General features: G+C 41.4%; 1 protein-coding gene across 1 annotated transcript in view; it reads right to left on the bottom strand.

Moving 5' to 3' along the window:
* Positions 1-17,202: 17,202 nt before the first annotated feature.
* The window catches only part of LOC145399460 (metabotropic glutamate receptor 6-like), a 53,936-nt gene continuing 47,954 nt past the window's right edge, over positions 17,203-23,184 (bottom strand). Inside the window, exons 10-17 of the mRNA XM_080272070.1 lie at positions 22,213-22,346; positions 21,930-22,022; positions 20,492-20,695; positions 19,417-19,608; positions 18,918-19,053; positions 18,411-18,565; positions 18,057-18,264; positions 17,203-17,402 (exon numbers count right to left, since the gene is read on the bottom strand). Of these exons, the coding sequence (XP_080128196.1) occupies positions 17,203-17,402; positions 18,057-18,264; positions 18,411-18,565; positions 18,918-19,053; positions 19,417-19,608; positions 20,492-20,695; positions 21,930-22,022; positions 22,213-22,346 (1,322 nt within the window). The remainder of the gene's footprint in view (positions 17,403-18,056; positions 18,265-18,410; positions 18,566-18,917; positions 19,054-19,416; positions 19,609-20,491; positions 20,696-21,929; positions 22,023-22,212; positions 22,347-23,184) is intronic.

Genomic DNA, 23,184 nt, shown 5'->3' with positions numbered 1-23,184 from the left:
GGTATGTAGGCAGCCAGGTACAGAGATGAAAACCAGTACCGATAATGTGGATGATGTGGGGAATCGTGCTACCAATATAAAGTCGTGAGGCATTGGATAGCTCGTTGTGGGTTTAGGTATTTTCTCTCTCTCTCGCCCCTCTGTCTCTCTTGTATCGTTGGTGAGGGATAGACACTTTTGGGGCTTTATTGTGACACAGTTATCGTTGGTGTGCTGCACAGAGTAACGTAGCATGACGGCTAACCTCTTACAGTATCCTATCTCCTAAGCTTCCTTCTGCCTTCTATCGTTCCCTCTGGCTCTCTGACTGCTATACCTGACTTCCAGGCATATATACTGCTCAGTGGGTGTGTGTAATGTCTAGTACTTTTCCACCACATGGGCTAACCGGCATTCACCAGTTACCCAACGTGTTTGCTGCATAATGGGATTCCCTATCATCTGGAAAGTGTTTGCTATACATTCTGTGTATGCGTTCTGGCTAGATGTCTTTACCTGAGTACTAGACATGCGTGCTGTGCAAGTGGTACCTATTGTGCTATGAGATATATATTAGTGCCTATAATTTTTACATATCTATAACTATTACGTATAACATATTAATGCCAAGCTAGTGCTATTTATCCACCCGTCCACCAATCAAGTTAATGTAAATACAATATTGTAAAACTGAATATAGTAACGTAACTGCAGAAACATAGTAACACTGTTGTAACAAAATTGTAACATGTAATGTGTAACACTAACCACACACACACACACACACACACACACACACACACACACACACACACACACACACACACACATACACACACACACACACACTGCCTGCAATAGCACTAACAGGTTGCAAAAGTAAGCAGAAGATGACACAACAGACACAACTGTAATAAGTTTGAAGTTGGTGCACCCGCTAGTTTTATGTTTATTTATTTATTTATTTACTATTTTTTAGTTATCAGAGGAGAGAAATGGGTGAGGTAAAATATTGCTTGAAAGTTGTGGGCTATTATGCATGTGCTTGTAACAGGGAGGACTGGAGATTATACTCTTTTTTCTTTAACTTGGCCTAAAACTGCCATCTCTGTACCCTGAATGCTAACTTATGCCAACAGAGTTTATTATGATGCTAGTCACGAAGAAGTGCTATGGACATGATACACAGCCGTAGCAATGGCGTATGACTGCGGTGGCGTGGTGTGTGAGTGCGGTGGTGCATACAGTATGAAAGTGAGTGTAGTGTGAAAGTAAGTTAGTAGAGTGAGAAAGTGAGTTAGTGTAATGTGAAAGTGAGTTACTCTAGCGTGAAAGTGAAATAATGTAGCGTGAAAGTGAGTTAGTGTGAAAGTGAATATGTACCTTTGAGGCAGTATAGGAGACAGCCCTGGGTGACTGCACAGAGCGAGGCGCAGGAGGTGGTAGAGGCGTGGGTCAGGGGCATCATCTTCAGCTGACACTTCGACACGTCACCTGGCAGCATCGGCGTTACCTGTGTCGTGGGGGATAGGAATTTGTAATATACTAGCTTGGCGGCGCTACAACTCGTGCATGTGACTTCGTAAAAAAAACAATATCACCTGCATGCAACAACAAACTCCATATTTGCTTCCATGGACAAATTAGAAAAGTAAAAATATCAAAAAAATCAAAAACCTGTAACAAGTGGTGAACACCCGCCTCCTTCAAAAAAACACAAATGTCAGTCGGTTTGCCAGAGGTTCCGTCAAACATCTAACACATACAGTAAGCACCATCTGTCCCCTGTGTCAATGGCTCTGAAGCAACAACAGTCATTAACCAGCTGTGCAAATCAGTAGGCATAAAAGGTGGGCAATTTAATGCGTGAACAGGGCTAAAGTCTAACACCTTCATATTTGGTGCTTATATTTTGTATCTATATTGTATAAGATCCATTTTTTAATTATTGTACAAATTTGTGTATTAAGAACCTATTATTACTATTTTTTTTTTACACGAAACCCACTCCTGTGATAATCTGTAAGAAATCATAAACATTTGAATTTGCACATATCAAAACTTCAAGGAATCAGATTCGTTTGTAAGTGCTTCGTGATCAAAGTTTCGCTTAGAGCAGGTAATTGGCTTAAAATATGCAGAGTTCTGTTAAAGTACACACACACACACACACACACACACACACACACACACACACACACACACACACAACCTTAGATATTTCTGAAACGATCTAATTTTCATACACAATTTCCCGGTCGTGTAAGTCAGGATTTTAACAGTAACAAGAACACTGTACAGTATTTTAAGTCGCATCGTGGGCTTCGTAGTACCATTTTGTCAGCGATTTATTCAGTATATCACCCGTTAACATTCTTTTGCATGTTAAAAATACTGTTTCATAATCGACATAATTTCCTTCAATAACATACAGCAGAATAATAAGGCTTGATGTGTAGAATAATTCGGGCAGGAGGAAGTGTTACGGAATCTACTAAAGCCATTTATAAAACGTCACACTTGGTCTCACTCTTGGTGTTACGTAACTCACTCTAGTCACACTTTGGGCAGATACTCATGTCTATCATATTTTTCCTGGCTAAGCTATTAATTCTGACACAAAATTATTATGTAGGCAAAGTTGAAAGAAGAAGGAGGTAGGATACATTCAGAGGATATTTTTTCCCCGATACGTAAATGATGAGGATAAAAATAGAGAATGAGACGGAGGGATGGGGTGGAGAGGTATATGAGAGAGGGGTGTGTGAGCTGGGAGCAGGGCAATGAAATGGTGGGGGACAGGGTGACATGGAGGCGATTTGTTTGTGGCCACCCCTTACGGGATTAAGGCGTCTGGCAATAGATAGATAGACAGACGTTAAATAAAGGCTAAAATGAGCAACGTGAAGTCTTGAATGGAAATCTATATGACTAATTTTTATCCCATTTCTATTTCGACTATTCTATCAGCTTTTTTTTTTTTTTCTATATATGTGACTTTGGTTTCTGTGTAAATATTTCCCTAAAAGAACTAGGTGACAGGAATATCTAGACGACGTGAAAGGAATGAAGAACTGCATTATGTGGGAGTTCAAAGAGACCCACTTCAATATACGGATCGGAGTTCGGTTGTGGCCTACGAGATGGTGATGATGATGATGATGATGATTGTAAAGTAACCGATGATGATGATAATGATGATGATGGTAAACTGACCGATGAAGATGATGATGATAGTAAGATGACTGATAATGATGGTGATAGTGGTGGTGGTAAACTGACTGATGATGATGATGATGTTGAAGATGATGATGATGAGTTGGTGATAAAGCGACATGATGACAGTGACGATGATAATGACGGTAAAGAGACTGGCGATAATAATGATGATGATGATAGTAAGGTAACTCACCCTAGTAAAGGCTCCAGGATCCAGCTGAGTCATCACCATCTTCCACACCACAGCCATCATCATCATCATCATCATCATCATCGTCTTCATCTTCATTTTTCCTGCAAAGAGAGAGACATGACTTTACGCGAAATATTTTGAGATGGTTTGGCCATGTGGAGAGGACAGAGGAAGAGAGACTGACTAGAAGAGTGTGAGTTAGAAGAAGGAGGAGACGAAGAATGAGATGGAGGGATGGAGTGGAGAAATATGAGAGGAAGAACAAGCAAATGACGGGAAAGGGCGACGTGGAGGCGATTTTCATGTGCAGAGATAGTGAAACCCTTACCAGCCTCCCCATACCAGTCACTATCAGCTTCACCTTCACCAGCCCTACAAATGCAGAAAGATAAATTACTGGGTGAAACCCTTCCTTATTACTGAGACGAGCGCTTACATATTAAATTTAACTTATTACTACTGGCTCACATTTACTGTTATATACAGTTTGGTTGCTGATTATGTTCATTTCCAATTTTCCCTTGCGTGATCCACCCATCAGGTGCATTTCTGCTCGTACCACTGCGCATAGGCGTCTGGGTAGGAGAAGGCACATGATGCCATGAGTGGATCGGCCGGTCGGCTACACTTAGCCCCAGTTGGGTGGAAAGATTAGTTTTTAGCAACTGTGACGAAATATATATATATATATATATATATATATATATATATATATATATATATATATATATATATATATATATATATATATATATGTGTGTGTGTGTGTGTGTGTGTGTGTGTGTGTGTGTGCACAGTTATGTACAAAACATAAACCACAGCACAAAGAAGTTAATCAAATATATTGCACTGGAGTTCAGGTCGCAATTTTGATACGTTGGCAAGAGTAAGAAAAATATAAAGAAAATATGACCGTTCTACACGAGTTAATAAACATATCACATTAACAGTTCACACGTTTACACTAGCAGTAATAAAACAAGGCCATAAGGTTATTCTGAAATTATTGCCTGACCTTTTCCATTCTACTGGAGTGTTGCATTCTTTTACCTTGAACCGAATGAGAAAAATATTACTACTGCCTCTCATTTGAAGGCATTACACTTAAGGTAGCGTGCAGTGACCTATTGATGTATTCTCAAACCCCTTCACTACGAAAGGGGCGCTACAGAGGGATGCCTCCACGTGGTGGCACTGATTACGACCGGGCGACTCCACTGCCCGGTTTACTAATCTCCTTCGCCCCCCTCTCCCTATGCCTGGTAAGTAGGATGGTGGACTGAGGAGGGCCAACCCCAGTCTGTAGTCCACTGGGTTCCCGTTTCAGATGAACCTGGGGCTACTACTACTATTACTACTACTACTGCTGCTGCTATAACTACTACTGGACGAGTATTATCCTTTTTCTTCTTCTTTTTCTTCTCCTCTTCCTCCTCCTCCTTTTCTTTCAAACTCAACTCCACGTTCCTTCCTCACGCATAAAACCTTCTTATTTGGGGGGGGGGGGGAAGTTCCACGCGACTCCAGGTGTAATTTGTGTAATGGATTTGCTCTGCTACACCTTACAATGTACACTTTGTTGACAGACCCCTACCCATTCCTACACTTACGTCCTGCTGACCTGTATACTTCTACATATTTATCTATTTGTATACATATATATTTTATCTATCTATCTATCTATCTACAGGTGTGTGTGTGTGTGTGTGTGTGTGTGTGTGTGTGTGTGTGTGTGTGTGTGTGTGTGTAAAAGCTTGACACACAGACATATATATATATATATATATATATATATATATATATATATATAAACTTAAATAAATCCATCTATCTTCCTATCTATGTCTATCTATCTATCAATCTATCGAACTAAAATAAAATGGGAGAAAAATTCCGAGTCACGGTTAAAAATTAAAGCCAAATATAACTTGGAAAAACACACAAAGTGAAGAATATGAAAAAAAAAATAAATCAATCAAAGCAAAAGAATACAAATCCAGGTTGTTGTAGAAAAAATAAAATAAATAAACACTTGGATGCATGAGTTATATTATCGAAATCACCACATAATAATAATAATGACGATGATGATGATGATGACGATAATAATAATAATAATAATAATAATAATAATAATAACAATCAGCGGGGGCATACGGTCAGAAAACTTTGCCCCCGCTACCTAGGCGTACCTATTGAGGGGAGGCGTGATGAGGGTTCCGCCAACGTAGTTTTTGGGACGGGGCTGGGATCTGTGCTGGAGTACAGGACAATGCAGTTCCCAGGCTGCCGCTTCCGCCAAATAGAGAGGGGCTCGAACCCGGGAGTAGCGCCCCAGGAGGCTGCCCTATCAGTGGGTGTATAATGGCGTTACAGTGTCAAGCCGTGAGTGGAGGGTGTCCCTGTAGCCTTCCTGGCAGGGTGCCCCCAGGCCACTGCCACAGCCACTGGCCACAGCTGGTGGGTTAAGGGTCCTAGGTCCCATGCCTGGAATTGGGACTGTGCAGGTGGGCGAGGCTTGTGGTCTGTCTTTCCCTCTACTTAATTTTAATGATATGACACGAGATGAGAAAAAGCGGAAGCCTGATGATACTAAATCACCCACGGGTGTCAGAGTAGCATCTTGGAATGAGGGTAGTTGGAAGGGTAGAGCGGGGAAAGTGATCAAGGCAATGAGCAGGAGGTGGGTGGATGTTGGTTGTGTACAGGAGGTTAGATATAGGGGAGGATCAGCCAGAATGATTGCCGGAAGGGACTGTCGGTATAAAATATTTTGGCAGGGAAGGGCAGAGGGATATGGTGGTGTGGGCGTGCTGGCTAAGGAAAAATGGGTGGAATATATGAATGTAATGAGAGTGAACGAAAGGATAATTATAGTGAAAATTTTGTTCGGTAGGCTGACAATTTCATTTATATCGGCGTATGCTACACAGGTTGGCTTGGCCGATGTAGAAAAAGATATATTCTGGGATGAATTAAAACGCGTAGTGGGTGGTATGGGGGATGATGAGATTGTAGTTTTGGGAAGGAACTTAAATGGTCATGCAGGTGAAGCAGCTCAAGGACATGAAGGGGTACATGGGGGACGCGCATGTGGTAAGAGGAATGTGGAAGGGGAAAGGATACTCGAGTTTGGGGAAGCAATGAACATGATTGTGTGCAGCGAGAGAGAGAGAAAGAGAGAGAAAGAGAGAGAGAGAGAGAGAGAGAGAGAGAGAGAGAGAGAGATAATTAGGTTGATTACATACGATTCTGGGGGAAACAGTACCCACATAGACTATTTCCTCGTCAGTGAGGGCGCACAGGAGGTTGGGTGAGGGATGTTACAGTTACAGGGAGCGAAGTGTGTGCAGCAACATAAATTACTGGTATGTGATACGGTACTTCAGGAGTGGGTGGTGCAGAAGAGGACCTAGGCGGCTAGGGGGAAAATATGGAAGTTGAAAAACCAAGCATTAAGGGATGCCTTCTACAGCGAGATGAGTAGGGTGGTGGCTGAACTGGGAGCTGTTGACATGAGTGTTAATGAAGAGTACAGAGGTCTCAAGAACAATCTCCTGAGTTAGTGATTCAGTGTGTGGATGGACAAGAGGACCCGCAAAACAACAAGTAACATGATGGTGGGATGAGGGTGTTGAAGCTGCAGTTATACAGAAATGAAGGCTTTTCCGGGAATAGAAAAGGGTTGGTAACAAAGGAATACTTGGCTGTCGGGCGAAGGGCTAGAAATTAGGTATACAGGGCAAACTGGATAACCTAAATTCTGTGGGATGGAAGAATATGATATTTAAGGGAGTAAATCAGATGAGGAGGGAAAACAGGGACATCACAGGTAAGCAGTGTGTGAAGAATGATGAAGGAAAGATACTGGTGAACTGTGTGGATATTAAAGACTCCTGGAAAGAGCATTATAACCGGTTGTTGAATGAGGAGTTTGGCTAGAACAGAGAAGGTTTGGAGTCAGCAGATCCAGTGTTTGGCACTTGACCTTCGATTGATGTTTCTCCTATGAACAGGGCAATAAGCAGGATGCAAGTGGGAAGGCGGCAGGCGTGTCTGGGTTGAAGACTGAAATGCTGAAGGCCTCAGGAGGTGTAGGAGCGGGGTTAGTTACTAAGTTGATACATACGATTATATATGAGTGTGTTGTCCCAAATGACAGGCTGAAGAGTGACTGTAAATATGTACAAGGGGAAGGGTGATGCCCTGGAAAGAGGAAATTATAGAGGTATAAAACTTTTGGACCAGATAATGAAGGTAATGGAGAGAGTTCTAGGAGGTATGATCAGCGAAAGAGTAACTACTGAAGAGATGCAGCGTTGGTTTATGCCATGCAAAGGGGCTACTGATGCCATATTCATTATTCGACAGCTTCAGGAAAAAAACAGATAGGAAAGAAAAGGGCGCTGTACTTTGTTTTTGTTCATTTGACAGAGTCTCAGGGGAGGTGGTGAAGTGGGCAACGAGAAAGCTTGGAATCAAGGAGTGGCTGGTTGGAGCGGTTATGACTATGTATGTAGGTGCTCCCACCCAGGACGTTTGAGTGATGAGTTTTCCGTGAATGTTGGTGTGCATCAGGGGTCAGTCTTGAGCCCCATATTGTTATGGTGCTTGAAGCCCTCTCACGTGACTTAAATGGACTCCTCTGGGAGATGTATGCCAATGATCTGGTGTTGATTGGAATGAAAGGAAGGCGGGGGAAAGATCTAGGAAGTGGAGAGCTGGTTTCAGGCACAAGGGCATGAGGGTAAATGTAGATAAAACAAAGGTGATGATTTCTAGGGTTGGTGGCAGTACTGTCAAAGAGGGAGAGCGGCCATATTTGGTTTGCCACAAGGGCGTGGGAAGTAATTCATCCTGTGCAGTGTTTGTGATAAGTGGGTGCATAAGAGATGTAGTGGTATCAGATGTAGACTGCGAGACAATGCTGATTTCATGGGTGCTGTGTGTCGGGGAAGGCATGTGGCGATTGTCGGGCGTGATAGGACTGATCTTGCTGGTGAGTCTCTTGTGCGTGTGGAAGTTTTGATATTTGGGAGACATGTTTGAAGCTAGAGTGAGAAGTGGTTGGAAGGAATCCAGGATGCTGTTGCCTCACCTGACAATGAGAGGGCTCTCCCTCCATGCTAAGGGATCTTTGTATGCAGGATGTGTTTGGAGTGTAATGCTGTATGGTAGTGAGACCTGGGCAGTAAAGGAAGAGGATATTCACAGGCTCAAACGTACTGCAATGACAATGATTAGGTGGATGTGCAGTGCGTACCTGAATGCTCGGCCTGGGGGGGGGGGTTAAGTTTACAATGGAAGAATTAAGAGGAGGGATGGAACTGGAGTGCATTGGTGTTGTGATGAGGAGGGGTAGATTGAGATGATTTGGGCATGTGGTGAGGATGGGGTATGACAACTGGGTACAGAAAGTGAGAAGTGTGAATGTTGGTGGCAGGGCTGCGAGAGGCGGACCGAAAAAGACCTGGGACGAGGTTATTGAATGTGAACTCTGGGATAAGGGACTGAATAGGGAAGTTGCCGGAGATCGAGCAGCATGTATGTCAGAGCTTTTAAAAACGAAAACGAAAGCGAACGAACAGCAGCGGTATCAAAGAATATAAATAAATAAATAAAAAACTTGCAAGACTAAATTTCTCCCTTGTTTGCTTGCACTGAGAATAAGTACACATTAGTTATTATTTTCACAGCATGTATTTTTTTTTTCTACTGCTTCATTATTATTATTATTATTATTATGTAAAATCCACGCGTTTTGGGTAAGCCGCTCATTATCAAATTCAGTTGAGAGTCAGTCTACCCAGTACGTGGCAGCGAGACACATAATTCCAATTCCTATTCGCACCTACTCGAGTGGCTAACAGATATGGGGTAAGCGTAATCTGTAATTGTAATCGATTACAGACTGTGTAATCGCAATCGATTACTTAGGCTTTTTTTTTTCTTTTTTTTTTCAAAGTAATCGCAATCGTAATCGATCACTCTCATATTGTAAACGTAATCATGGTTACTTTTGCGATTACAAGCCCCCAGGTAAGTTATTCTTCCACAAATACTCGTCAAGAATAAAATGCTGTAGTTCAGTGTCAGACAATCGAACATACTGTACACCATAAAAGTCCATAAGTAATATGAAAACAAAAGTGAATTGTAGGTTATCACTTAGAAGCTTCCATATAATATCCTACCTAAGCTTGAATGATATCACCTGGGACGATCTCAGTTGCTAGAAAAGTTAACAGCATGAAAAGGGTCAAGGACAAGGTGAAGAAAAGTCTCGGTGCTTGAATGATCAAAACACATTTGTACCGCGAACTGGCAAAAAAATAAAGGAACAACTTACTGGCCATAGCACTGTACAGTATATTTTTATCCAGAGTAACAGTCGCCATAGGTTCTGCAGAGCTTAACCCTGTGTTCTTCTTTACGCAGGCAATTCTTATCAAAATGATTTGCATCTAAGATATATATCCCTAGAAAATATCAGTTTTATATTACTAGACGATGTTTTTGCTTTTGAAAACTTACTTTAGCTATTTACTTACTCAATGTCACGTATACAAGAAACGTGCTTATAATTATATAGTGCATAACAGTACATGTAATCATGACTGTATTCATGATTACTTCTTATGTAATCGTAATCGTAATCAATTACTCTTACTTTTACTGTAATCATAATCGTAATCGTGATCTGAAGTTTGCAAAGTAATCGTAATCGATTACAATACCCCTGTAATCGCCCCACGCCTGGTGGATAACACCTCTTCCTCTGCGATTTATTTTGCATAATGTAACTTAACATTCGTATTTGTTACATATTTACATCGTTTTAATTTCGAAAATTTTCATCAATAAGAAAATGGTCACGTTGAACTGTAATACGCATAAATAAATAATAATAAAACAATACGCACAATAAATACGCTACAAACATACCTAGTAAAGTATTCCAATCTGGCCTTCCACCCTCAGCAGCTGCCAGACGCCGACTTATTCGTGACAGGTGTGGCTCAAGAATGATTAGCTTTACCTGGGCGACTGTGCGCCGGATTTACAACAGCTAGCACTTCTTCGTGACTAGCATATTTCTAGTTATGGCACACTGATAGATGTAGTTAATGTTGATATAAAATAGATAAAAACAGCATTTAGGGGAGTATTTAAGATAGCGTATGGGGAAAAAATCGCTTAGGAAAAATTGCTAAGGAAATATCGCTATGTCATCTATGTCCATACAAAATAGAAAAATAAAATGTACGAGAGTATTAAGGTGTCGCATAGAAAATAATTCGCATAGGAAAAATCGCTAGAGAAAAGGCGATATAGAACTGATAAAAAACGAAAAAATCATGTAAGGGAGCATCAAGGTGTAGAGAAAATCACTTAGGAAAAATCGCTAAAGGAAAACCGCTACAAAGCAATTCAAGTTAGCGACATAATGGCCGCCACTCGCTAATCAATCATCGTCATGCAACAATACATACATACACACACACACACCTGCAGTACGCTCACTTTCACTTGGCCAAGATTTTCGTCTTTTTTAGTCTATTTTCCGTAGCCCAGACAGTATAGCATCGTCTCTACAGCACTTCTTCGTGACTAGCACCTTTTCCATTGCACTTCCTCGTGACTGGCACCTTTTCCATAGCACTTCTTCGTGACTAGCACCATTTTCTGTCTTGCGTGTTATAAATTTCTTATGCCGCCATAGATTGGATAAATAGCCCCCAAGAAAATTTTAAGTAAATATCAAATGGTAGTAGGTGGTGGCGACCATCATCCACTCACTTGATGTAGTGCTGCCTACTTCTTAAGCCTTTATTATTCTTTATCTGTGCCTGCCCTTCTCTCTTTCTCCCATCTTTCCTGTCACTTCTTACTGCTTTTCTTTTTATAGGTGGCTTTACATTGAGTGACAAGCCAAATGGTTTCCTGCAAGCCAAGAAACCGTTTACAACGCTGGGTGGTAACCATATAACCAAACCATACGTGCTCCCTACATGTCAGCAAGTGGGTTGGTGGAGGGTTAGTGCCCCTCCCCGTAAAAAAAAATAACTCAAAGTCAAATGGTCACCCCTTACGGGATTATGGCGTCTGGCAAGAGAGAGAGAGAGAGAGAGAGAGAGAGAGAGAGTTACTTAAAAATTATTCCCACTAATCTGACATTGAAAATTCACTCTCTTTCTCTCTCTCTCTCTCTCTCTCTCTCTCTCCAATACTCACCTTCCCTATCCAACTTTAGCATTCCTTCACAACCTACTGTTCTTAATACCAGCCTTTCTTGGTATTATTATCAACCTTTTCTTAATATTAATACCACCTTTCTTGATACTGATGCCAACCTTTCCCACTGTTACTACCAGCCAAAGCTTTCAACATCAATTTTCTGCATAGACCAAAAATTTCTTACTTTTTAACTATCTATCTATAGCTTGACGTCATAGTCCCGTAAGGGGTGGCCGTTAGTCCTGAGTTAGTTGTTTTACAGGGAGGGGCACTAACCCTCCGCCAACCCACTTGTTGACACGTAGGGACCACGCTTGGGTTGGTTATTCGGACTGAGTTAGTTGTTTTACAGGAAGGGGCACTAACCCTACGCCAGCCCACTTGTTGACACGTAGAGAACACGTTTGAGTTGGTTACACGGTTACCACCCAGAGTTGTAAATGGTTTTCTGGCTTACAGGAAACCATTAAGCTTGTCACTCAATAAAAAGCCACCTGAAAAGGAATGATTAATAAAAAGTGACAGGAAAGATGGGGAAAAAAGGAGACAGGAGTGCAGACACAAGAAAGTGCTAAAGGTGAAGGAAGAAGCATGCGGCACTACATCAGGTGAGTGGATGATGGTCACCACCACCTACCACCATTACTTTTTATACTAACCTTATTTGCTTTCCACAGATCTCTTGTTTTTTGTCAACCTTTCTTGCTTTTGATTCAATTTTCTTTCTTTCTATGCCAACCTGTCATATTCTCCACTCTGAAATGTAACAATAAATAAAATAGATAAATACTGTAGAAATTAATATACTGTAAATAAATTGGTAAACAGAACCTGTATATAATTTCATGGTTAAGTAAAAAAAATACTGTAAACAATAAAATAATAAAACTAAATACATGTGAATAGGATATATAAAAATAAAATCTAGGACTAAGCAATGAATCACCACCAAGGGATGTGTGTATTTTATTCAGGAGGTATGAACGCTGACATACCCAAACTTACCCTTACTTACGCCTATTCACACAAATTATCCAACATTACTCATTTAAAATTTATTATAAGAACTGCATTTTTTTTTTTTTCAAGGAAGAAGGAACCAAAGGCCTGAAGTCCGCAAGGTTGTTCCCCCCAAGAAAAATAAATAAATAAAATGGGAGCCAAATTCAGGAAACCATCACCTTTTTTTGGGGTATGGGGAGGGAATTAAGGAAGGTTTGTATATCCAGGCAGTCATTCCGCCTTGTTATATCAGTGCCACTACATGAAGGCGTCCCTCTCCCTTAATTCCCTCCCTATTCTCTGACAGGAGGATGGTGAAGTGCAGGAGAGGGATAGCTTTGGCCTGCAGTTCACCTGGTTCACGTATGGATGGGCCTAGGGTTGCAGCAGGGTTACTACTACTACTACTACTGCTACAACTACTACTACTACCACTATTACTACTACTACTGTCACTACTACTAACCTATACTGAATAAAATAATTTGATACAGCAAGAATAAAATTAAATAAAACCATCCATGAATTAAATGGATTAGCAAGGATTCATACAGATTTACGTGTGTGTATCTAACATAGCATTACAGTGTTACATTTGTACTGCATTACATATATGACCTGGTCTACGTGTACTTTATATATATCTCTACTTCACATTACATACATGCTTACATATAACTCAGTAGCACAGAATTATCTACATATTACTATTACACTGACTACATTACAATATATATCTACTCATATATATCTATTCCCAACATTATATAAGTGCTCCCAATGATATACAATATTCTCTGTGACATTATATATATCTTCACCATATATTTCATACTTGTGGCATTACAGATTAAATCCAGCATGATAAAATCTACTCATATATACCTCAATACATCCATGCCTCTAATAACACACTTCTACTGTTGTTGTAATCTTCTACTGTATACACCGAAAATACACCCGCAATATTACAAACCATTACATCTTTGGTAAGTATTCTCCCTTATATTTATACTTCTGTTATATATTACGTAATCTCTTTAATATTATGTACAAGCGCGGATATAAATAACGATACATTTCCTTACGATACAGAGACATTGAGCAATGGATTTGGAAACCCAGTAACACTACCTACCAAATCCGTCAAACTTTCCAAAATACAGCGTAAAAATATCATAATTCTTCTACTAAAAACTGAACTGATATTCCTTCCAACTGTAAACTAAGGGAATTTAAATGTTCTCTACAGGTTTGGTTGATACGTTGTGGAAAAATCGATCATTTGAAACCAATTTTTTCAGTAAAGAATTTGGTTTTGTTTCGTTAGTTTTCAATAATTTTCACGTAACACTGGGAAGTTAGCTGGTTCTCTGATCGTACCAGTTTCAATATATCTATCATTACCATTATCATCATTACTGTATTCCTCTTCATGGTCATCGTCATCATCATCATCACTGTCCTCCTCCCCCTCCTCTTCATGGTCACATCATCATCACTGTCCTCCTCCTGCTCCTCCTCCTCATCATCATCATACTATTATTACTCCTACTCGTCCTCCTCCTCCTCCTCCTCATTATCCACTTACACACGGGGAGGGGGGGGGGAGGAACTCAGAAATAGGAACAATAAACCATATGTGTGGGAGAACTATCAGCGTAGTGCCCAGTGCAATAAAAACTACACAATCACTCACTCACCATTCCTTCAAAATTTTCTGCTCCACATCAAAGGTCAAAAAATCCACACACACACAGACAGACAGACAGACAGACACACACACACACACACACACACACACACACACACACACACACACACACAAGAAGCTAACTAATGGCTGCTTGAGAGGAACCATTTCACATACTCGAATAAATACATAAATAAACATTAAGAAAAGAAAGGTGTAGCACTTGTCATATGCATTTTTACAGGTACAAAAATGCGTATGACAATGGGTGCACTTTTATTTTCTTATTTAATTATTTATTTACTTATCCATTCATTTCTTTTGCCATTTTTTTTTACATTCATAGTCACTTATTATATCCAACCATCATCTTCTTAACTTCCCTTTCCAAACCCAAAAATTATATATACTTTTTTCCCCACTACCTTGCTCAAACCCATACTCTTTTAAAATTCGTTTTCTTGTCGTGTAGAAGCTCCCTAACACCTTTTCTTAAGTGATTTAGATTGCTTATAACAACTTACTCTCCTCCTGTGTTACATAAATCCACCTAATATCACCATACTCTGTATAGATGACGTATAAAAGGATATTAGCCTGGCATATCCAAAAATAAATCGGTCAGGAAGAAGTGTTAGGGAACCTCCTTAAGCAAAAAGAATACAGACCTACGTGACCAAGGTTCGTATTTTCGTCGGGTACAGAAGCTCCCTAACACCTCTTCCTTAGCGATTTATTTTTGGGTAAAGCTGGGTAATATTCTTTTCTGGGTTATCTATGCAGAGTATGGCGATATCAGAGGGATTTATGTAACACGGGGAAGGACAGTAACGTGTAAAAAGCGAAATAAGTCGCTTAAGAAAAGGTGCTAGGGAATGACAACAGTATATACCTCTACTATACCGAAAATATTCTTGCTCTCGCATATCAATTGCCATCCATTGCATTTCTTTACTATGCAAAATAAGTCGCTTGGGAAAAGGTGTTAGGGAATGACAAACAGTACATACCTCTACTACAGTGTAAATATTCTCTCTCTCTCTCTCTCTCCTGCATATCAACTGCCATACATTGCATCTCTTTACCTGCAACATATCAAAACCTTCACCCCAGGACTTAATTTTATCTTTTCAATCTCCAGACGATTTTATTCAGCTTAGGGGAGATTTTCCGAACTGGAGGGGTTAGATACAGCCTTCATTAACCCCTTCGCTACGAGAGATCTTCAGGCTGAATAAAATCGTCAGGAAAAAGTAGGAATAAAGTAAGACATCAGAGGGAATGGGTCAAACTTCAACAGTACAATTCTACCCCATGGCCAACCTACCCCCGTTACAACTCTACCCCCTGCATTATTATTATTATTATTATTATTATTACTGGAGGTAGTAGTAGTAGTAGTAGTACCTGCAACAGAATTATTATTATTATTATTATTTTCATTATTATTATTATTATTATTGCCTTTTTGCAGTCCATCCTCCTGCTGTCAGAGGATAAGAAAGGGACTGAGGGAATTTTGTAAAGCATGGCAGCTCCACCAACCAGCCATATTAGTGCCACCACGTGAAGGCGTCCCCATCCACCACCAACACCAACATTACATTCCAACCTCACACGTTATAAGCCATGTTATTAAAAGTGGATAAGATAGTTAGCTAGTTAGTTTGTTGGCTGGTTGCTTGGCTGGTGGTTGGCTGATTAGTCAGTCACATGGTTAGTTAGTTAGTTAGCTGGTAATAGTTAGTTAGTTAGATAGCTAGTCAGTTAGTTAGTCAGTCAGTCGGTCAGCCAGTCAGCTAGTTAGTCAGATAGTTAATTTAGTCAGTCAGCCTGTAAGTTATGCTATGCTTGTAATTTAGATACTATCAACATGCATCCCACACTACGTAACGATACAGAGAGACCAGGCTTGTTCTGTAATAATAATAATAATAATAATAAAATAAGATGGAGGTTTATACACATCTTTCCGTTGCTTTGATAACAACAGTTCTATGTCTCTACTGTACTTCTATTACCAATGTACTCTGCATTACATTACCTACCCTGTTATGTAACTACTTCTCCATCTAACCTTATTTCAACTATACCTCCAGTGTTACATACCTACTTACAATGTTACAGTACTACCCTCTGGCCATTACATCTGTACATCATTACAAATCTACTCCTGTGCATTACATAGTCCAATCATTACATATCTACTCCATTACTTATATACTTCATCATATATCTACCTGCATTATATATCTACCGCCATACATCAAATTCATACCCCGTTATATATCTACCCCATACATTATAGTACTTTTCTGGGCATTACATACAGTACTAACGCTGTGATATCTCTCCCTACTCCCATTAAATGTCTACCCCCATGACAAAGCTACCCCTCATAATATACAAGTATCCCATAATATATCTACCCCTTTTTATATATGTCTCATGATATATCTACTCCAAATTTATCTACTTCCATGTGAAATCTACCGACAAAATATCTTTCCCGTGACATATATACCCCATTATATATCTACCTCGTGACAAATAGACCGCATTTTATAATTACCCACCATAAAATATCCACCCCGTGACATCTCTAACCCCACAAAATATCCACCCTGTGTCATCTCTACCCCAATAAAATATCCACCCCATGACATCCCTACCCCCATAAAATATTCATCCCGTGACATCCCTACCCCAAAAAAATATTCATCCCGTGACATCTCTACCCCCCATAAAATATCCACCCTGTGACATCTCTACCCCAGTAAAATATCCACCCCGTGACCTCTCTACCCCCGTAAAATATCTACCCCCATTACAAACATACCCCATCACCACAACACTGAATATAATCGCTCGCTAACCATTACAGCTGCACATCCAGGACATCTTGCAGGGGTCCGTTGGAGGGTTGGTGGTGGTGGTGGGTGAGGGAGGCTTGGCTTGGGGTGTCGTGAGCTAGGGTGCAGGGTGAGGAATGGCAGGTTTGGGTACAGGAGGAGACTTTCCCTTGTATGCAGCGGGATCGAAGCTTCTCGTGCACCTCGAAGTCCAATGGGAAGATGACTGTGGGGGGAATGAATTAGGACCGGGAGTTAAAATAATTGGTAATATGAAACAATACGAGGATCAACAGTGTCATGGAGAGAGAAAGAGGATTAATAGCAACATGGAGAGAGAGAGAGGATTAAGAATCTCATGGAAAGACAATGAGGATTAATGGTATTTTGGGAGAAAGAGGATTAATAGCATCATGGAGAGACAAAACGGATTCATAGTATCATGGAGAGAGAGAGAGAGAGAGAGAGAGAGAGGATTAACAGTATCACGGACAGAAAAAGAGACTTCATAGTATCATATAGAGATAAAATGAGGATTCATAGTACTATGAGTGATTTGGGCTCTAGTATCATGATGAGAGAAATGTGAATTGTTTTTATTAGTAGTATACTTACTACTGTCAGTGTTATCAACAACAACATAACGATTATGTCTAGCAGTAACTGTTATATTTTACAAAAAAAATTGTACCAATTTAGCTATATTTAATACTGTCAACCGAATTAATAATTACTAGAAACTCCTCTATTTTATCTATCTATCTATATATATATATACATATGATACGATATGATATGCAGACACATAGACAGATAAACACACCCAAATACACACCCTCTTCTCCCACAAACCCACGCATCCCCACACAACCCCACTCACCTTCACTCTGCGTGCCGGAATCGACCCTCTGCGATGCTGACGCAGTGATGGTGGTGGGGGGTATATGGTGCTTCTGTCCCGGCATCATTGACTGCCTAACATTCCTTTCAGGGTGAAGCAGAATTATGTACAGCTTGGGGGTGAAGAGGCAGACTAGAGCTACTGTGGCGGAGAGGGAGATGGTGACCGAGGTGGTGGTGATGCGGAGCTGTTGGGGGAGAAATAATCATCACAGAGGGCCAAAAAGTATCATCATCATTATCATCACTGTCATCTTAAACGTTACTGTCATCATCACTCTCGTCATCGTCGCACTCATTATCATCATCATCATCACCTTCTGTATCCACGTACCTCTACATTATTAGCAGTGGAGAAATATATGGGCACAAAAGCAAGCCATATGATGCAGGTGGTGTACATGGTGAAGCCGATGTATTTACTCTCGTTAAAAGCTTCAGGGATCTTGCGGGTGAGCACAGCGTAGATGGTGCAGGTGGTGATCAGGCCTGGGGAGATGGTGACGGTTAGCTGTGTGTGTGTGTGTGTGTGTGTGTGTGTGTGTGTGTGTGTGTGTGTGTGTGTGTGTGTAGTGTTGTAGTTACACAAATAAAAACAGAAAAGACAAACAAAATTATAAAAACAAACATAAGGATTTATAAGCAGACAGACAGATGAATAGATAAACAAACATATTTAGATCAATAAATAGTAGATAAATAAACAGATAGAAGACCCCCAAACCCAATCATAGGTATATTCCAACGATCAAATATTCTCTTGACCACTGCAGCATTAAAAAAAACAAAAATCATCACCCAATCTCGACAACGGGCAACAAAAATCGTGTCCAGAACTAACCGATGGGATAAGCAAAGGCAATCATGTACGACGCGTTGATGGAGGCTTCACAGACGAGAAAATTGTCCTCACGTAGAATATAGTGGTGTACGGCACGTGGAGGGGACACCAGGCACCACATACACGTGATCAGCACCTGTGGATTTATAATTAGTACACCTGCGGATTTGTGGATTTGCTAGTAGTACCTATTGACTGGGAATTTGTACCTGCAGATGCGTCATTAATCCCTGTATGTAATAGGTACTAGGATACATCTAAATGAACCCACACTCATACAAAATTAATTACTGCTTTTACATTCATTAGTACTTACATCAGTATTTATATGTGTCATTAGGACCTGTAGACTATTATTTACGAAGAAAATTAACACTTGTACACACACACACACACACACATACCCCCCACCCCGCACACACACACATACTCCCAACCCCCCCCCCACACACACACAAACACACACCTCTCCCCTCTCTACCCATCCCCTCACACCCACCTGCACAGATAAAATACATCCACATATACAAAGCTGGGAGCGTGGTGATATGAAGGAGGGTCGCTTGGCTGTTCGTTTGCCCGCGTTGAAGATTCGGCTGATACGGTTGGTCTTGGTGAGGAGGGCACTGTAGATGACGGCGAAGCAGAAGCCAAGGCCGAATCTCTGAACGCCGCATACGAACGCTGACGGCTGGGTGGGGGTAGAGGAGTTAGAATGATAGATAGATAGATATAGTAGAGACAGAGAGAGATGGATGGATGGATGGGTACAGATGGCTAGATTTAGATGGCAGACATACAGAATGATACAGAAATGGATGGATAGATTTATGGATGGATAGGTAAATAGATATATGGATAAACAGATAGATATACAAGGATATACAGATATAGAGAGAGAAGGGGGAGGGAAGGGGAGTAAAGAGGGACGTAGGGACAGAGAGACTGAGAAAAGGAGGAATCACGAGTGGAGAGGAAGAAAGAGAGAGAGAGAAAAAAAAAGTCAGAGAAGGTAAACTGAGTGAATGGAAAGAGTTTGAGGGATGGGGGTTTGAGGAAAGGAGGGAAGGAGTGAGAGAAGAGGGAAGGAGGGAGAAAGGTGGGAAGGAGAGAGAGAAGAAGGAAGGAAGGAGAAAGGAGGGAAGGAGAGAGAGAGAGAGAAGGGAGAGAGAGAGAGAGAAGGGAAAGAGAGAGAGAGAAGAGGGAAGGAGTGAGAGAAGAGGGAAGGAGCGAGGAATGAATGAACATGAAGGTCATAGCATAGCAGAGAAGTACGCCAGACAGCAAAACATAAGAGGTCCTATCTTACTTCTCTGCTAACTTTCTTCTCCTCCTATCCTTCGTTCCTTCTTTCCCACCTCATGCTTCTTTCCCTCCCTTCTCCCCTTCTTTCGTTCTTCCCTCACCTTCAGAACGAACACGAAGGTCATGGCATAACAGAGAAGTACGCCAGACACCAAAACATAAGAGGTCCTATCTTACTTTTGTTAACTTTCCTTCCTTCCCCTCTCCTCCATTCTCTCCCTTCCTTTCCCTCTTCCCTCCCTTCTCTCCTTCCTTCGTTCTCCCCTCACCTTTAGAACGAACACGAAGGTCATGGCATAGCAGAGAAGGACGCCAGACAGCAAAACATAGGAGAGCTCCCTGCCGGACGCCCTCACAATCGGGGTGGAGTTGTGGCGAAGGAAGACGAAGACCACCAATCCAGTCAGCACCACGCCCAGGGAGGAGAAGATCATGGCTCCTATGGCCCACCAGGAGTCAGGCCGGATGTATACCTGTGGGAGTAGGGAGAAGAGGTGAGGGAAGGGAGAGATGGAGGGAAGGGAGAGAAGGAGGGATGTGAGAAGGGGGGAAGTGAGAGAGGAGGGATATGTTAAGTGAATATGATGGTTTCTATGGCCCACTACGAGTCATGAGAGAGAGAGAGAGAGAGAGAGAGAGAGAGAGATGAGGTTCATGTAGAGCAGGGGTGGGGAACCTTTCTCCTATTAAGGGTCATTAGGAAATTTTTAACATCATTCGCGGGCTATACAAAATTATCAACATAAATTCAACTGTATCCCAGTACATAATATATATATATATATATATATATATATATATATATATATATATATATATATATATATATATATATATATATATATATATATATTCGTTCATGAGTTTATGAAATTGCATTTATGAATTGCCTCGCAGGCCTGATCAAATGGTCTTGCGGGCCTTATACGGCCCGGAGGCCGGACGTTCCCCACCCCTGATGAAGAGTTAAAACAAAGAGCTGGCCAAATAATCCGCTACACCCCACTACACTTAGGGTATGTCTGCCTAATCTCTCTGACTCACCATATCAAAGGGAATCATCTATAGGCAGAGAAACATACCAAGCCTCTCTCAACTCACGAATATTAGCCAACAGAGGAAAGAGAGAAATATAAGAGGTGACAATATTACGGCAGAGACATGCACAACGCCTCTCTCAGCTCAGGAATATTAGCCAGCAGGGGAAAGAGGAATACAAGAGGGGAAAAAAAATAGGGTACAGACAGACACAAAACCTCCGTCACCTTAGGAATATCAGTCAACAGAAGAACGTGAGGAGCAGATAAGGTAATATATTGGCCTGAGAAATATATCAGGACTTTCTCAGCTAAGATATATTACCTGCCGACCAACAGCTACAAGTCTGCATTTATAAATAGTTTCGTGGGTTACAGGAAACCATTACGCCTGTTATTCTGTGTAGAATCACCTGAAGTGGAAAGACGACTAATAAAAAGAACACAAGAAGGATGGGAGAAATTGGAAGAGTGGGAAGACACAGAAAGAGAATAATAAATGTGAAAGAAGTTGGGAGCACTACATCAAGTGTGTGGACGATGGTCGCCACCACCTACCACCAACCAGGTATAAGCAAAGCTTTTAATCTTCCTACCTACCTACACCCTTCCTCTGTGTGTGTGTGTGTGTGTGTGTGTGTGTGTGTGTGTGTGTGTGTGTGTGTTTTACCTCCGGGATGGGTGTGCAGTTGGTATGGGTGGGGTTGGGTAGGGTCCCCCAAGGGCAACTCACACACAAGGCAGGATCGTCACTGCTCACAACCTGCCAAAAACATCATCATCATCATTATCATCATCATTACATTATGGCCAGCGTTATCATCATCGTTATTACTTTCATCATTATCATTCTTTCTCGTTATTGCATATGGAATGGGCAAAATCTACAGAGCAGGAAACACACACACACACACACACACACACACACACACACACACATCTCCCCAGCGTACCTGATAAGTAGCGCAGGTGTAGCAATGCCAACAACACGACTCTCCTTCAACATACTGCCTAGCCTGTCCGGGGGAGCAGGGGAGAGAGCACACGGAGGGGGGCGGTGTGGAGTTGCCATGGTGGAACTGGAGAGCTGTGGAGGAGTGGAGGAGGTGGGGGAATGCGGGGGAGGAAGTGGAGGAGGAGTTGGTGAGGTGGAAGGGGAAAGGAGGAAAAATTAATAAGTAAAAATCGATTATAGTAAGGACTGGTAGATTAGTGCTTACAAAGACGCAAGCACACACACACACACACACACACACACACACACACACACACACACACACACTCTCTCTCTCTCTCCATCTTGTCTGTCTGTCTGTCTAACTCTCTATCTGCCACTGGTATGACGACTCAGCTGTTTTTTTCTGTAATTCCCTCTCTTTTTCTCTCTCAATCTAGCCATGTGTCTATCTATCTATCTACTTATCCATCCACCTTATCTATCTCAAACTGATGTTAGGGTCAAGCTGTCCCTCCATATTCTCCCTCTCTCCCCAGTCATGGCTCTCTCCCTTTTCTTTTCAGTATCTCTTTCTCACCGCCATATCTCCTTGTTTATATATCAACCTATCTATCTATCTATCTATCTATCCATCTCCCTACTTACCTATCAATCAATCAATCTATCTATCTATCTATCCACTTCACCCACCACTATTAAGGTCCACCTGTCCCTCCACATACTGTCTCACCTTCACCCATCTATACTCCTCATCCACCTGCTTAAAGTGGATGATGCTGTACCCCCCCCCCTCTCTCTCTCTCTCTCTCTCTGTCTCTCTCTCATCTATCCACCTACCACTGATGTTAAGGTCCAGCTGTCCCTCCACATACTGTCCCACCTTCACCCATCTATACTCCTCATCCATCTGCTTAAAGTGGATGATGCTGTACCCCCCCCCCTAACCTCTCTCTCTCTCTCTCTCTCT

This window comes from Coenobita brevimanus, chromosome 49 (genome assembly GCF_032717465.1).
Source record: "Coenobita brevimanus isolate Jiangsu-jjx chromosome 49, ASM3271746v2, whole genome shotgun sequence".
Lineage (NCBI taxonomy): Eukaryota > Metazoa > Arthropoda > Malacostraca > Decapoda > Coenobitidae > Coenobita > Coenobita brevimanus.
The sequence above is the reverse complement of the archived record's forward strand: the minus strand, read 5'-3'. Positions and strand labels throughout refer to the sequence as shown.